At 46.1% G+C, this 16,973-nt stretch overlaps 4 protein-coding genes across 4 annotated transcripts; 3 read left to right on the forward strand and 1 right to left on the reverse strand.

The window, feature by feature from the left end:
* The first annotated feature begins 2,293 nt into the window (after positions 1 to 2,293).
* On the forward strand, positions 2,294 to 5,483 carry GGS25DRAFT_474383 (pH-response regulator protein palH/rim-21). Its single transcript, XM_049259625.1, has one exon. The coding sequence runs from the start codon at positions 2,881 to 2,883 to the stop codon at positions 5,152 to 5,154; it is 2,274 nt and encodes a 757-aa protein (XP_049119796.1). The 5' UTR covers positions 2,294 to 2,880; the 3' UTR covers positions 5,155 to 5,483.
* Positions 5,484 to 6,619: 1,136 nt separating this feature from the next.
* GGS25DRAFT_512794 (longevity assurance proteins LAG1/LAC1) lies at positions 6,620 to 8,119 on the forward strand (the record flags this gene model as incomplete). Its single annotated transcript, XM_049262820.1, has 2 exons — positions 6,620 to 7,570; positions 7,640 to 8,119. The coding sequence occupies 2 exons, from the start codon at positions 6,620 to 6,622 to the stop codon at positions 8,117 to 8,119; spliced, it is 1,431 nt and encodes a 476-aa protein (XP_049119797.1).
* A 2,886-nt stretch (positions 8,120 to 11,005) lies between these two features.
* GGS25DRAFT_474390 (uncharacterized protein) lies at positions 11,006 to 11,758 on the forward strand. The gene is made up of 2 exons (XM_049259626.1): positions 11,006 to 11,481; positions 11,537 to 11,758. Exon 1 carries the CDS (start codon positions 11,168 to 11,170, stop codon positions 11,444 to 11,446), a length of 279 nt encoding a protein of 92 aa, XP_049119798.1. The 5' UTR covers positions 11,006 to 11,167; the 3' UTR covers positions 11,447 to 11,481; positions 11,537 to 11,758.
* A 2,110-nt stretch (positions 11,759 to 13,868) lies between these two features.
* Positions 13,869 to 16,599, reverse strand: GGS25DRAFT_512795 (uncharacterized protein; the record flags this gene model as incomplete). Its single annotated transcript, XM_049262821.1, has 2 exons — positions 13,869 to 16,094; positions 16,174 to 16,599. The coding sequence occupies 2 exons, from the start codon at positions 16,597 to 16,599 to the stop codon at positions 13,869 to 13,871; spliced, it is 2,652 nt and encodes an 883-aa protein (XP_049119799.1).
* Between the last annotated feature and the right edge of the window lie 374 nt (positions 16,600 to 16,973).

Genomic DNA, 16,973 nt, shown 5'->3' on the forward strand with positions numbered 1-16,973 from the left:
ATCAAGATGGAGTATGTACAAGCATGAAAGCACGAGTAGGTAAAACCCGGGTGAGCAGTTGACAGATCTGCAAGATTCCGTAGCCTCGCGGCACATACACGCCTAGGAAACCCACATTAACCATGAATGGATGGATATGATATAACGGGCCTGATTATCGGGAACTAGTATTTACTGGAGACGAGGACCCCTAGAAGTTAGCTGTACATGTATGTGCTCTGGCCGTGGACTTTATGAAGAGCAGCAAAGTAAACACCCCTGTGTCATCTTTATTACCTACTATTATTGACATGATTGCCGAGTCTGTTTGCTTGAAAATGTCCGAATATGGTCGGTTAAGTAGGTCAGTGCAACCATGTACGCTTCAACAGTCGACATTGACATTCAAGGAGATTGTCCTGTAGTTATGTGGAAACAATGCCGAGGTATCTACCTGTTATACACGTACATGTAGACGCTGGTGCTCTTTAGCATTATGGCGGTGAGTTTCGTTGCGCTGGTGGTAGGCAATATGTGAAGGCATGTTACCGGTTAGGGTAGCACCAAAGCTGAAGAACGTTTCAGTTGTCTGAGTGAACCAGAGTGCCCAGCGGATCAGCCAGCCCCGAAGCAGGCCCTAACTCGGATCGACGCCTTTAGATGTGGACTCTCGCTCACGGATTGTGTTTTGATTTGAAATAAGCGCGCCCGGTGGGTAGACAGACGTGGTACTCACTCAGGACTAGCAGTAGTATCGTCGAGAAGTCCCAATTAAAGCAAACACTTTCGCGGGAGATCGTCTTTGATAATGCCAAGACCACGCCCACGAGCAATAAGCCTTGCCAAGTTGCCAAGGTCATGTCCAACAGAGGCGGGCAGACTGGGAACTTGGAAGCAAGTAATGCTTGGGATGCTTGGCGATGAACTAATGAAGATCGCGGGGTATCTTGTCGGACTTGACAAGTGAGATCTGCTTTGTTATATGTACTTGCGATCGGAAGTGCATGTCTTGTGAACGCTTGTCGAGATATTTTAGTATTGATCCGGGAATAGCTTGCCTTAGGTTCTCGGCCCCCTTTTTATGTGGGTGGGTTCAGCTGTCTATACATCCAGGGGGCTTATACAAATAACTTGACATGTTATATGACTAGGAGTATGCTAAATCTATCCACGAGGAGAATCAGTTTCCGGCTTCAAATATATGTAAAGGCGAGGTTAATCAATAACGTACATGTGTACATGTGCAATACCACCCTTCGAAATATCTCGGCTGAACAGGTCACAAAGTCACGCCCCTTCATTGCCGTTCCGGGTAGGTAGGGGGAAGGTAATCAAACTACACATGTAAGTAGTTTAATCAACCAATGTGGCTTTTTCGTTTTCTATTCTTTTTCTTCCATCCAGATGACCCGGATTGTGGCCCAAGGGGTTCTGCCTATGCAGAGGGGCACTTTGGATACATACTTGGTGGTGGTATCTGCGGAACCCTCGCCCGCGGCACTTCCTTACAGACGTCATGTGCTATGAATCTGGTGGAACTGTTCCGGTATTTACCGAACTGTTGCGCTTTAGAGTTGTTGCGATTACTACAAAATATACTGATGTTATACGATAATTACTACTGTATTGAGTGATGTGTTGGGTAAGTAGATATGTAAGATGTTGTCGCCCCAGATTGTCGGTCGTTTCTTTTCTGCCCGGTACTGTATATTGCTGATCACTAGTGCTATCTTTTATCTATTTGTGTGTGGAAACTGGAAAGTGTGAAAGCCAGGAGGAGACTTGAAGAAGTAGGTGGATGAATGATGCATAGTTGGAGTTGGCAGGTAGCAATGCACTACATACATATCTCATACGTATGTATGTATACATTGTATAATGTTACGTATGTATCCATTGTATTATAATGTAGAATGATAAGGAAAGCACGGCAAAACCTTGAAGATCTTGAAGAATCGAATGGTTGAGAATTGAGGGTTGAGGGGGTACATGCATGTTACACACTGCGTATGGCGGTACGAGATACTACTAGGTATGTACATACCTACATAGGACCTAGGTTAACCTAGTAGGTTCCAAAACACCATTAGTTTTTACACTGATTGAGTTTGTTAGGGCTAAGGAATCAAATGCGCTTCCCCCACCCAACAGGGATTATTTGGGCGATGGGGAATCTATTATACTTGTACCTGTGTAAAGCGAGTACTAGGTAACAGGTACTAGTTAGTTAGTTAGTAGGCACTAGGTAGCAACGTCTGAGTCCTGACCCCCCTGGTCGAACTACTTAGTAGTCTAACCTACCCACGCAGGGTAATCCATCCTTTCTAAACCCCCGTCCTATGGCTTAATTCTCAAGTATCCCTTTCCCGCCCAACGAACCGTGACGCTTTCCCATCTCCCATCTCCCATCACCCGTTCCCTTTTCTACCCAAGACCTCTGGGCGCCCAGACCTCAATTCGAATCCCGAATACCTTTACAATCGTATACCAATAATTTCATCCTATCCCCGCTAGAACAATTCGATCGACTTCAATAATCCAGCGAGATTTTGGATAATGTCGATCAGATAGTTCTTGATTGATTATACTTCGTACTATACTATACTTAGCAGCTGGAACTCTAATTGGAAAGCCGTTATCTTTAACGTTTTCGTCGTGCGAAAAAACACAGCCACACTGGTCCAGAAAGCGACTATATACCGCACATCATAATAACACTTATACTTACTACTCCCGTACCCCGATCCGAACCGATCCATCGATCGCCGAATTCGAATACGTAACATCCTCTGTCGCGTTTCCGTAGCCTTTAGCAGGCTATTCTCATTCCATGGCGAGTGTATCGCGATAGCATCACAAGTTGCCTGAACGCCGTTTCATCCAGCGTCTCTCCGTCCTAAGATGGAACCGCTGCGTGTTCGGCAGCCTATGTTGGCTGCTTCTGCGACGTTATCTGTAGGCTCCTCTTGCACACCATATACCCTTCCATCAAATGGCGTCCTACAATTCCTGGGAGCCGACCCGACGACTCTGGTGGCTGATGCCGTTTACTCCCCACTCTGTACGGCCGCCGCTCTCACCCCTCAACCCGCCATTATCGCGAATGGCGGTTTCGACATAGACCAAACATCGAATCCCTCGAACCCTCAATTCTCCGACCTTCGCGATCCCTTTTATGCTTCGATTTTCCCGCAATGCTATGCGTTGGCTGCCACTACAGTTTTAGCTTATTTGTTGCTTATTATGCTGGTCATTGCGCCTCGATCCTTTCTTGACGGTGGAGTTGTTGTTCTGGGCCGACGCGGTTTCACGAATGGCCCTTCGAATGGAATTAGTATTGGGGGCCGCCCATGGTTACAAAAAGTTGCAGCACTAACCGTCGCTATCTCGCTTACGATTGCTACAGCTGATACTTTCCGCGTCGCCGAAGAACAGTACGCTTGGGGGACTCAGAATGCTCAGCGACTCCAGGAGGACGTCCTCGGTGGAACTCAACTAAAGGTCATTCAACTTATATCAGATACCTTCCTTTGGCTAGCCCAGGCGCAGACGCTCATCCGTTTGTTTCCCCGACAGCGCGAGAAAGTTATCATAAAATGGACGGCCTTCTCACTTATTACGCTGGATGTTATTTTTGGTGCTCTCAACAGTTTCCATTATACTGGACAAGGCAATACCAGACCGCGAAGTTTCACGGATGCTGTTCCAGCACTCAGCTACCTGTTCCAGTTATCACTTGGTTTACTATACGCTGCATGGGTGCTTTATTATGCGCTCATGAAGAAGCGATATGCCTTTTACCACCCACTGATGAAAAATATATGCTTAATGGCAATGCTCTCGATCATATCGATTCTTGTTCCCGTTGTCTTCTTCGTTCTCGACATCGCCGAACCGGAATTTACTGGCTGGGGTGATTATGTGCGATGGGTCGGTGCAGCTGCAGCAAGTGTGGTTGTATGGGAATGGGTCGAGCGTATCGAGGCGCTAGAACGTGAAGAGAAGAAGGATGGAGTCCTTGGAAGAGAAGTTTTTGATGGCGACGAGATGATGGAGGCATTTCCTTCGGATCTCACGTGGCCTCTGAGACGGAAGAATAAGAGAAAGGATGACGACGACGACGAAGGTGAGAGTAGTAACAGCTCGTCTATGGGTGGCCGAAGTAATATGTGGCCTGCCATGTCATCTGTTGCTAGTCGGTATCGATCAAAATCAGGAGGCAGTCCGGACGGACGACAACAAGCTTCGTCAACGGCCAGGTCGGCGACAAGGTTTTTACAACCCCCCATGTGGCCCTCTCGGCCGCCCCCAGCAATTACCCCTGTAAGCAGAACGGATACCGCAAGCGCCGACAGCACAGTATATGCGGTTCGATACCAGCCCCTTACAGAAACGACCACGAGGACTACAGAAGAAAGACACGGGCGGCCATTATCCAGGGGTGATAGTGCTACGTCATCAGTGTCAAGTCCGATAGTGGAAAACAATATGCAGCCCATGAGCATACCTCCATCGCAGCAGCCTTCATCGACGACATATGCAGTGGAAAAGAAAGACGAGGCAAGCCGCTGGCACTACTTCAATCCATTTCACCGCACTGCGCGAGAACCACCAGCGGAAGTCCTTCCGCATACAATGCCAAAACAGCCCAAGCCTCGGCGCGACTTCGATAGTACTGGCAGATGGGACGTAAAAGCACGGATGGAAATATTTGCTGCAACCCAGGCGGAAAGAGTTCTCGAGAAGATTCGCCCAACACCAGACACAGATAGCTTACCAGTCACCGTGATTCCTGCCCCTCCACGTCGCGGCGCAGCGCTAGCTCAGTTGCTAGAAGAAGAGGAACTTCAAGTTGAGTCACACGAACCACGCGTCTCGACTTCACAACACCAGGCTCGTAATATTGGAGATGAAAGTGCTGCAACTGGACCAATGATGCTGTCGCAGCGAGTTGCCAGAAGCAACAGCACAGCATCAAACGCACTCAGATCTTCTCTCAGTCCAACAGAAAGGAACAATCCGTCAACTTCCAGGCCGCCTATTTCGCGTGACAGCAACTCTTTTCTAGTGTCTGCTCAGAGAAGAGGAGATCAACGTGAGAGACTGGCAGGTGAGAGGCGGCCGGTAGACGATATCATACGGGATGAGCAACATCATGACTCATCACCTGTATAGTCATTTCCTGGCCTGATGTCTTCAACAACAATCTTCTTGTGATTTTTAACGGCAGCGCGGCGCTTTGGGATGCATTTTGCAGCAAAAGGGGATTCTCGACAGCATTGTATGGTGCATGGGGTATCAAAAGGGGATGGTGTTAACAAATGGGCTTATTAAGTCTCTGAATAAGGGTGATTTAGGAAAGTAGTCACCATGTTTTTGCTATCAACGGGGGCTACCTGTTTTACATGACGAATACCTACATGTATATATATATATATATATCTTGATACTTGATACTTGATACGAGGTAAGAGCCACGTCTTGAATGTATAATACAAAGCACGACCATGTGGTTCCGGACTTTGAACACAAAACTTCGCCTCTTATCTTTCGAATAGTGTTTGCTTACCGTGAATGAGCGTAAGCACATATCTTAGGCCTCGAGTGCTATGACATAAGCTTAGGTCCAAACGCATAGTCCCGGGCCACATGGAATGGGCTATATGTACTTGGAAACGAAGCACCAGACCTAAAGTACCTAGCCTAGGTGGATTGGGTTTGGTGATTTTTCTTTCAGGTGGTGGCGTTTAAACAACTCTCACGATGTCCTCATGATGTCCCCACCATGAGCAAAATTCTATAGCTACCAACTTAGTACCAAGGTATCTACTACTAGTACCTAGTAGACCCCTATTCAGAATTTCATACTACGTATGTATACTACTAACTACTAGTAGTACAGTGACACTTCGGCAAGTGCGGAAAGGGAATGCCAAGACTGAATAAACATTGTATGTGACCAATCAAGGAACGTTGAACTTTGGAGAGATGGACCCCTAAGTGGTAATTTAAGGTTGATGGTTTACTTTAGGTGTGTATGGGGGTCCAACGAGAAAAAATGTGAGAGAAAACGTGATTGCTTAATGCTTACGTTACTTGACTATCTGACTATCTGATTATCTGATCAATAATACCTCGCTATAGTGACAAAATGCATGTAACGGGGAAATGGTGGCTGTTTAAGTGCCACTTAACTAGTTAAATATTGACGTTTAATAGCAAGTTAAATCACATGTATTAATGCTAATGCCCATGTCCATGCTTTGATGCTAAGGTAATGCTAAATGCTAAATTCTAAATGCCAATGCTAATCTCCCATCTTGTTCAATCTTGCTGAGCACAAACTTTACATTCTATTTTCCATTTTCTACCTTTTTTGATACTTTCTACGCATCATCCTTCCTTCTGCGTACACAATTCTTCCCCCCCTCTTGTGCTTGTCCACCAAATACCTGGATTGCTTTCACTCCTTAAGCATTCTAGTGTTACCTGCGTGGGCAGGTTCGTTACTCTACCAGGCCGCATACCAAAAAAGTACAAGGTCAACAGCAGCAATTAGCAGTACCTCAACGTGTCTGACCTCGGCTGTCCCCTATCTCTGCCAATCGTGGTTCCGTGCGACAGCCCCGAGTCCGCAACAATGGCGTCATCTGAGCCATTCCCTATTCTCAATACTTCGGCCGACCAGTTACATTCAGCGGCCGACCACGGAAATGCCCGTCGACGTAGAAAGTCGAGCGGACTAGGCGCTGACCTTATGGTGGGAGACACTGGCGCACCTAGCTTGCACGATAGTCTCGCAAACCTGCAGGGCACATCACCCACCGCCGACTCAGCTTCCCAAGGCCAAAACACAGGATCGGATAGCAAGGAAGTGTCTAAGAAGGGATATAAGCGACGTAAAGCTCGCTCCTTTTTGCGCCGCTGCAAGCACTATGCCATCAAGCACACGTGGGTTTTACCTTTGGTTGTCTTAGCTATATTCCTATCATTGTTCGCTATAAATCCGACAGAATCGAATCCCATCTACCATTTCATCTTCCTGTCCTACAAGCTTCCCCTCGAAGCAGGTGCTGACCCTAGCACACCCGCCCAATATGGCAAGGGTCCATGGGATATCGCTTTGGTGTGCTTCTATGCTATTGTTCTCTCCTTTACTCGTGAGTTCATCATGCAAGAGCTCCTTCGACCCCTTGCTAGGTTTGCTGGTTTGAAGTCCCGTGGGAAGCAAGCCCGTTTTATGGAACAGATGTACACCGCCGTCTATTTTGGCGTTTTGGGACCCTCAGGCATGTACGTCATGAGCCACACTCCGGTTTGGTATTTCAACACCCGCGGCATGTACGAAGACTTCCCCCACAAGACGCACGAGGCCGACTTCAAGTTCTACTACCTATTTCAGGCCGCCTACTGGGCCCAGCAGGCTATCGTACTATTGCTTGGCATGGAGAAGCCCCGCAAGGATTACAAGGAGCTCGTTGGCCACCATATCGTCAGTTTGGCGCTTATAGCACTCAGCTACCGCTTTCACTTTACCTATATGGGCCTTGCTGTCTACATCACTCACGATATTAGTGACTTCTTCCTCGCTGTAAGTTATTCACCTGGGATCCAAATTCTAGGGTTGCTATATTTTTGGTACTAACCAGCTTTCTATCAGACCTCGAAAACTCTTAATTATATCGATCATCCCCTAGTAGGACCCTACTTCTTCATTTTCATGTGTAGCTGGACCTATCTACGCCACTACCTCAACCTTCGGATCCTATATTCGCTATTCACCGAGTTTCAGACAGTAGGACCCTATGAGCTGAACTGGGAAACTGGGCAATACAAATGCGATCTAGCCTTCTGGATCACCCTGACTCTCCTCTCGTCTCTCCAAGCTCTCAACCTCTTCTGGCTATTTTTCATCGTTAGGATTGCCTATCGCTTCGTTGTTTACAGTAAAGCCGACGATGACCGGTCTGAAGCCGAGGACTCCGATATGGAGGAAGAGCAGGAGAAGCAAGAAAAGAGTACCGAGGCAACGCCGTTGCTTAATGGTAGTAATGGCGGCACAAATGGCAACGCAAATGGTGCGCTTAAGGCTCGAGCAAATGGAGCAGCATCATCGCTATTGGATAAATCTGCCCAATAGAATATGCCCGACTTCTCGCCCCCTATGAGGCAACTTTCGCTTGCGAATTTTTGGAGTCATTCAAGGCATTGGTATGTACGATACGGCCGACGCGGGGGTAAAGAACATATGTGAACGTGGACATTACTACCAACGATGCCCCCCGGGAACGACTATACTACCCTCCACATATATGGATATTAGTATGATTCTTTAATTGTCTCGGCCATTCATGATACATATAGGCGTTCAGGGAAATGAAATTTACATCAGCATTCCCAAGTCATTCGCTCATGGGTTATGAAATTACTGCATATGAAGGTGGCTTGATCGGGTTGGGTAATAACTCCGGAACAGAAGCATGAGAGATGACCCCCCCCCTTATCTCAGCTTCCATCTTTATGAAACCCATCAACCGATATCTGAGCACATATGAGCTCACTGGGAGTTAAAAGGATGTTCTTTCCAAAATGAGTCAACGCGTCGACGATGGAGGTGTGTCTATAAAGAAGTTTTCTTTCAGGGTTAATGAAATGAGCATCGCAGTAGCATGATTAGAAGACAAGAGAAGAGAATGAGAGGGAATGGGAATGGGAGATGGAAAGTATTTATGGTCTGTTGAGTTCCCATGCAACGTACCTAGCTTAGATACGATAGCTAGAACTCTCCCCCAACAACAGTAATTCTTAATGCAAGATGGGATCGGACTTGTTTTCTTCAACAAAATGGTCCGGACACCTTTCAAATATCTATCATTGGTCTCGTCTCCTCGCAATGGGGTTAAAGTGAATATGTATGCATGTTGGAATACCACCAAGTGAGAATAGGAGCAATGGGTTAGTGATACAATGCTTAGTAATGCGGGATCACGTGATGTGATCACGCACATAGTCAAGTAGATTCATTCAGATAGCCGTTTACAATAGTCTTTCTTTTATCAAGTTAATCCCTCTGGCTATCTTTCTTTTTTAATCGTCAACAATGTCGTGCCGTTCTATGCATTGTCGTCGTTATAACTATGTTATGACAAAATAGATACTTAAGGTTGATAATATTAATAATAATTATAGTTGTTATGGGTGTTTTGAGACTGATAATAACGATCACACTTTGCTGTAAATGAATCGGCAAAGTGTGATCGTTACTATTAGTCTCAAAACACTTATAACAAGTATAATTATGATCAATATTATCAACCTTAGGCACCTATTCTGTTATGGCATAGGCATAACGACGATAAGGCATAGAACGGCACGACATTGTTGACGATTAAAAAAAGAAAGATAACCAGAGGGATTGACTTGATGAAAGAAAAGGACAAAAGCCCATGGAATAACGTGGAGGAAGAGCCCAGCTTTATACACCTCGACTCTCCGGTATCTTTCTAACATATCACAAAACGGCACCATAGCAACCGACAGGTAACTAACTCACAAAGATACCGCGCATAAATAGTTAAGGCTTAACTACAAGAATAGCAAGCCCTTTTACTTTTGTTACCCCTCCTTTACCCCTTGTATTGTACGCCAACGCCTCAACAAGGCAACCATGCATACCAAACGCGTAACTACTGTATGTACATGATGATGGCCTAATCTACACCTCGGCGACGCATCACTTAGGTCGCTATCCCGCATTGTCACTAAAAGAAAATTTGCCAGTGTTAGAATAGTTACCACTAAGTGAGAATGGGAGCAATGGGTTAATAATACAATGCCTAGTAATTCGTGATCACGCATATAAGTAGATTCGTTCAAATAAGTTACCGTTTACAATAGTCTTCTCTTACAAGTCAAGATACTAATACAGTTTTACACCAAGTGTTTGGTATCTCACTCTGCGCTGCTACAGCGCAGCAGCGTGTATGCTACTCCCTACCCATTATATTACAATACGTGATATAACTATTCGGTAGACCTTGTCCACCGACAATGCATAGCTGTTATTTTATTTTATTTTTCATTTTCCTTCATATCTATATTTGTAGTCTTGGGTAATATTATGTATAATCACATGCCTGCGTCTAAATATATGTATGTATGTATGTATGTACGTGAAAGAAAGGGGTAACTAATCAGCCGCATCACGTGTTTGTAAACGTCCGTTGTACGACTTTTGCCTCGGCGGCTGTCGGTACACTATGTATAGTTAATAGTTAGCTGTAACCATATAGTTAACTTCACGTGCCGTTTTTCGTTCTTGCTTAACTACATACTGTATATAACTACATGCATGGATGTAAGACTATTTGATAAAGCTAGGTAGCTAGCTAGCTAGCTACACTAGGTAAAAGTAAGTAAGTAAGTAATAAGTATATACCTACTCGGCAACTATGTACATGACTGCTTAAGTTACATAGGTAGGTATCTTGATAATTATAGTTATATAGTCATGAGGATACATATTGTACTTCGAAGTTCGTCGACTACTTCTTGCACTTGGCTTGTTGAACTAGCTAGGTACCCAACCTAGACATGATGATGATGATGTAGGGACTTACCAAGGTATTATAACGTTGCGTACTTCTAGTATTTGCGTGCTTGCTTGCTTGCTTGCTTACAAACCAGCCTACAGTAACTAGTGTGTATTCATTTGTTTCGGTGGTTGGCTATTACTACCTAGTACCTATGTACACATGCAAATACTTACCTACCTACATACCTAATCATGTGGCTAGCATTGTTGGTTGGTTGGTTGATATGTTTGTTAACTTGTCAGGTAGTTAGGTTAGTTTACTTTAGGTATGTAAGGTTAGTAGGTTTGTCAAACCGTGACATGCACAAGTGGGTGATCATATTTGACAGGTAACTACATTTAACTACCTATAGTTAACTATACATTACCAATACGATGCTAACTATCTGAATCATAATAATGAATGAGATATATCTTGTCCTACACTATCTAGGTAGGTACGTAAGTTAAGTATCTAATCTATACGAAAGTTGCATGTACACATAATACATATACCTACCTACCTACCAGACCCTAGGTACATATGTAAATAGGGCAGCGCGATTCCCAAAGCCAAGACGGGCTCCCGGGGGGAAGAGAAACCCCCCCCCCCCCATGTCCTTGCCTGCCCTTGCCACGCTTTTGCCATGTTTTTACCACGCTTGCCACGCTTTACCGACTATCCGGTTCTCTCTTTTTCTTTTTTCTTCTTTCTTTTTATACTGCTTGTTGCTTGTCGAATCCATACCCAGTAGTTTTAGTAACATGTATGTACGTATATGCATAAGTAGCGGTGCATGGGTTGGGGGAAGAGAGAGAGAGAGAGAGGGAGGGGCCTGTCAGTTAATACGGCGTAGAAGGAAGGGAAAGGAAAAAGAAATTATTGGACCCTAGGAGGAGAGGGCCGAGGATTTAAATGGATACATAGCCTAAGCTACCTGGTTAGGTATATATATAATTATAGGTATAGGTATGCACACTTACATCGGAATAAAAGACCAGTCGTTTCACATACCAAGTAGGCTGGTTTGGTTTGGTTGGGTTGGGTTAGGTTAGGTTAGGCTGTGTTAGCAAAAAGGTTGGGTTGGGTTGGGTTTGGTTTGGTACAATGGTTTGGGTCGGGGAGGTCACGAGACCGGGGATGGGAGTATAGGAAAGGAGTATTATTAATATTACTATCATTGCTATAATAATAAAACACAACCCAGCCAATAGCTGATTAAAGAATTAATAAAAAGAAAAAGAACAGAAAATGAAAAGAAGAAACTAACCGGAGAAAAGTCCGTTGGAGATCATAGCAGAGAAAACTATTGATCCCAGATCAAACACTCCTCCTCGACCGGTCCGGTTGAACGACGTCCTCGCCTCGAATTACCCAACTGAGGTTGAGTTGTAACTACCTAGTTGTCTACTTTTCTCACCGTATATTCATCCCTCCCTCCCTCACCCCCCCCCCCTTATTACCCACCAAACCCACAAAGCCCACAAAGCCGCATCCCGCATCCCGCATTCCCAAACCGCATCATCCCTTCCTATCTTCCCACCCGACCCCGGATCCTTTTCTATCATCATGCATAGGTGTACGCAGCTAGGTAAATACCGTTCCGGAGGTACCTAGTAGTAATAATAATGTGTAGTAAGAGGTACATTTCATATACATACCTCCATACAGCCACGCCCACGCCAGCACGGAAAGACAAACGAGCAACGTTGCAAGAAGCTGCAGGTACAGACCCAAGCTAGCTACCTACCTAGGTTAGGTAGATAGGCAACTAATCTATACGTATCAGGTCAGGATGCAACACCGGCCGGACCCCTTACAACTATTACAATACTAGGTCGGGTAATAGGTTAGGTTACTACCCAAGATACCAGGTTAGACGCCTACCTCGGTAGGTACACGGACACATTAGCCTTCAAGGCAGATCGGGAGGGCTAGCCGGCAACTGACTTGGAGTAGACTGAGCCGCACGGCTGGGAAATGAGTCCAGGATTCCAAATTCCGGAACTTCCGCAACGTCATTCCCTATTTCCCCACCAAAATTTCCCGTGGGCCCCAAGTTTCACATCATCAGCCTCATTCCTCATTCACGAAAACGCCCAGACTTTTAGCCGAACGGGAGGGATGATATTAACGTCCGGTATGAACAGTCGGTTCCATTGCAGGTATTTTGTGTGGTTGGGATTCAGCCACAGTCTAACTGTCATTTGCAATTACATGCCTCCTTGCCGCAAATCTCATCGTCTCTCGTCTCTCATGCCGCACGCACGCCCGCTAATGCTACCTGTCATCATCTCATTATGGTGGTATTCTAACCCACTGTTTTGAAAGAAAGAAAAAGAGCAAAAGAGCCGGCGTTTGAACCGGTTAAAAAAAAAGAAAATAGAAAAGGAGATGCCATTAGCAAATCGACTGACGGACTTGAACCGGGCTGAAGAGAGGGAAGAAAAGGGAAAAGAAAAGAAAAAGTAGCGTAAACAAAAGAAGCCGTCCTCCCTCCCTTTCCTTCACCCCGCCCCTGTCTGGCAGTGGTTGGTTTCCGTCCCGTCCTTTTCTATTCCATCCCGCCTTGCCGGAATTTTTTTTCAGGTTAAAGGCCGTGACTCATCATTTAGTGCAAGCAACGATGGTGAATTACTAAGACATAATAACATGAGTCTTTTGGTATCGTTGCGAAGAATCGTGAGAACCGGAAATGCAAAGCCGCCGAATAACCTCTGATGTAGAGGTGTCTTTTTGTGTATATTACCACCAACGCCATCTGTAATGCAATGCCCGGGAGACCGGGACGTGAGAGAAGTTTCAATTAGCAATAAAAACTATATATCGCCGAAAGTCGGAATATGGACATGAATCGAGCCCAAGTCAACGAGACATTAGGATTAGTGGGTCGATCGAGGATAGCCTTCAACCGATGTTATGGGCTCAAATTGGGAGCCAGGTCTACTAGGGGTAACTGATTCGTCAGATGAGCTGCTAGAATCGTCGTGACCATTAGAACGCTCCGTACGGTTGTGGTGATCACCGGAGGGAGGAGGAATATTCGCTTTGCGCATGAGCTTTTCCGCCTTGCGAGTCGCATTACGCGCGTCCTCCGCTGCCTTCTCGGCCTTGGCTTGACGATTCCACATGGACGCGTACCGGCCATTAAGCTCCAGGAGCGTCTCGTGTGTGCCCTTCTCCACAATAGTTCCTTGATGTAAGACCAATATTTGGTTCGCATGAGTAATGGTCGACAAGCGATGACTAAGATTCAGTGAGTTTAAACATCCAGTAGTAAAAGTCATAATATTTTATAGATATGCAAGCTGAAACTTACGCAATAATGAGCATTGTACGTCCACGACCAATGCTAGCTAGCCGAGATTGGATTTGTTGTTCTGTATGGCTATCAAGCGCCGATGTAGCCTCGTCGAGCATGATGATTTTTGGGTTCTTAAGCAGGGTTCGCGCAATAGCAACCCTCTGCTTCTCACCACCGCTCAGGCGGAGACCACGCTCGCCAACCTTGGTGTTATATCCATCAGGGAAAGACATGATCCTGTCATGAATGCTGGCAGCCTGACATGCGGCGATGATATCTTCGTCAGTTGCGCTTTGATTGGCATACCTCAGGTTGTACATAAGGGTATCATTAAATAAGACGGTGTCCTGAGGTACCACCCCAATAAAGCGTCGAATGGAATCGATTGTCACATCCTTGATATCGCGGCCGTCAATCCTGATGTTGCCTTCTTGGCAATTAAAATAGCGGTACATCAGCCGGAAGAGTGTCGATTTACCACCACCGGACTCGCCGACTAGCGCGGTCGTCATGCCCGGTTCACACATGAAGCTAAGATTCCTCAGCGCAGGCTTTCTCTTGTCGTAGGCGAATTTGACCTTAGAAAATTCAACACGACCTTCACACGAGGTAACGTTAGCGGCGCCCGGGCGATCAACAACGGTGGGTCGCTGTTTGAAAAGCTCAAGAAGGCGTTCTCCGGAAATCATAGCCTGCTGAACAGTACGGTAGAATGTACCAAAAAAGTTGAGCGGTCCTTGAAGCTGGCCCAGATAAGTCATTAGGGTGACAAAGTCTCCCACCTTTCGGGTGCCCATCGTGACTTGGTACGCCCCAAGCATCATGGCGACCAGCATGCCTATCATGAATACCATCGACTGGCATATATTCATGGTGCTTATGCTCCACGTGACTCTGGCCTCGGCGACCTGGAAATTCTGTATGGCCTCTTTGTACCGGTTGAACTCGAAGGCTTCCGCATTGAAATACTTGACTGTCTCGTACGAAATAATGGAATCGTTCTTGACAGCCTCTTCCTCCCTGTCTGCGTTGGACATGGCCCGCCGTTGATCGGCAGTCTTGGACGCCATACGAATGGTGAGGAATAGGTAGTAAAATGTAATGGAGCAGACAATAACGGCGTAGACGGCATCGAACCTAACGTAGAAGTAGCTAATAGCTACAAACAAGTCGATAAGCATCGGGAAAACCTGGAATGTGACCTGTTCGAGGAAGGCATTGACGGAAGAGCCCTTATTAAGCGCAGACAGTACCTCTCCGGTTCTCTTTCCCAGGTGGAAGTCAAGACTTAGAGAGTGCACATGTTCAAATGCTGAGGTGGTCAGAGCCCGGTAAGTATGTTGTGACACGGGAATCCACAATAGAGACCGGAGAGATCCTAAAAGCCCTGAAGGCCCTTGCAGTAGCTTATACATAATGAGAAGTCCAAGGGAGACCCAAGGCATCGCGAGCGCCTCTCCCTTTTCGAGGTCATCTCCAGAAAGCTGGTTGGTAACAATACCGATCTGGTAAGGAACCATGATATTGACCCATCGTTGAAGTGCCAACAGAACAAAACAGACCACGACAATAATCTGCAGTCTTGGTTGCTTATTAGGCCACATGTACGGAAAGAAGACAGAGTAGCCACGGAGATACTCGAACCAAGTGGTATGCGGTAGCTTCTCCGGTCGGTAAAACCCTGCATCATCGTCCACCATTTGGTGACTTCCATCGGCAGCGCCATTGGTGTTAGCAGTGGCGATGCCATTCACACCTGGGTGAGGGGTGTGGCCATTTGTGTGACCATTTGTGTGACCATTTGTGTGTCCATTTGTGTGGCCATTCGTATGATAGCCATTTGCTTCACCATTTATGAGGGGGCTACTCTCGTCAATATCGTAGTCATAATCGTGCATATGTTCGTATTTCTCTGGTTTAGTCCGTTTCCTTAATAACTTAATTGCAGAGTAGACCACAATTAAGCCGATCAGTGTACCGATTCTCCCCAGGTCAAGGCCAAGGTCAACTACATCCCACTTGTTTAGCCCGTTCACAATCACATACTTATCGTGAATGAGATTAGTCATGACTTTGTGGGGGCGGGACAGAACAATGGCATCGGAAGCGAAGATAATAATGTCTCCGCACAGCGCAAAGCACCAGGTAAGGATGTGAACCAGGCTCGGGCTACTTTTCCAGTCAAACAGAGTCAAGGTCAGGTAGACATAAAGAAAAGCCGATCCGAGAATAAAAACCTATGCATATTTTAGTTAAGTATGTACAAATAGACGTGAATACGAGATGTAATCAGTGTAAAGGGCTTATGTTGCTTACGGTTTTGGGCTCGCCACACCACCAGCCATGGTCACCGTTTGCATCTCTATGGATTAGAGCACGAGCAGCAATTGCGCCACCGGCAGCGAAAAATGTCAAGGTAGCTATAATCATAGAATATTGGAAAAATCTTCTGGCCATGGGAGTAAATCCTTCAGGTTCCGGAGCTTCATCGTCTTCATCTTCTCTTCTTTTCTTGGTCACAGGCAATGGCTTGCCTCCGGGACCTTTGATGGTGGGCGCAACAATATCATCTTTGCGCACGGCGGTGTAGACGGAGTGGGTGGCACCGATGACGATGAACGCTAAGAGTAGAAGATCCGGGTAGAGGTACTGAGTAAGATCACGAACCCTCTCCGCAGGGGATAGAGGAGGGCTAATGATGACTTCCGCCATCTTGGTCTGTGAAACTCGGGAAGTCAGCATACGGAGTTCGCGGGTAATAATACATGAGAAATTGATTGAGCTGAGGTGTGCAAATCGAATCGGACGAAGGCATTGCACTGCATGCTGCAAGGCGGGCTTGACGTACATATTACTGACGACAGTACTTGTACTGGGTCATTGCCGCAGCTGCACGAGATCACGACCCCCCAATTGCTTCAAGCAGCAGAGCTTGAAACTACCTGCTTGAAGATGCTTGCTGGTCTACGGGTGACGAAGGTAGTAAAAGAATCAATGAGAATTGAAGGTTCAAGTCTCCTATGCTCGGCCAGAGTTAGTGAAATCCCGAGTCCACGTTCCAGTGGGGCAGGTCACCAGACGGTCTTAGTGGCAAAAGCCACACAGAGCGTTGGTAA

The sequence above is a fragment of the Hypoxylon fragiforme genome (assembly GCF_022984875.1).
Source record: "Hypoxylon fragiforme strain CBS 206.31 chromosome Unknown GGS25scaffold_2, whole genome shotgun sequence".
Classification (NCBI taxonomy): domain Eukaryota; kingdom Fungi; phylum Ascomycota; class Sordariomycetes; order Xylariales; family Hypoxylaceae; genus Hypoxylon; species Hypoxylon fragiforme.

Bases quoted from the DNA above. Each gene is read 5' to 3' on its own strand.
- GGS25DRAFT_474383 (XM_049259625.1), top strand. From the start codon at position 2,881: ATGGAACCGCTGCGTGTTCGGCAGCCTATGTTGGCTGCTTCTGCGACG.
- GGS25DRAFT_474390 (XM_049259626.1), top strand. From the start codon at position 11,168: ATGTCCTTGCCTGCCCTTGCCACGCTTTTGCCATGTTTTTACCACGCT.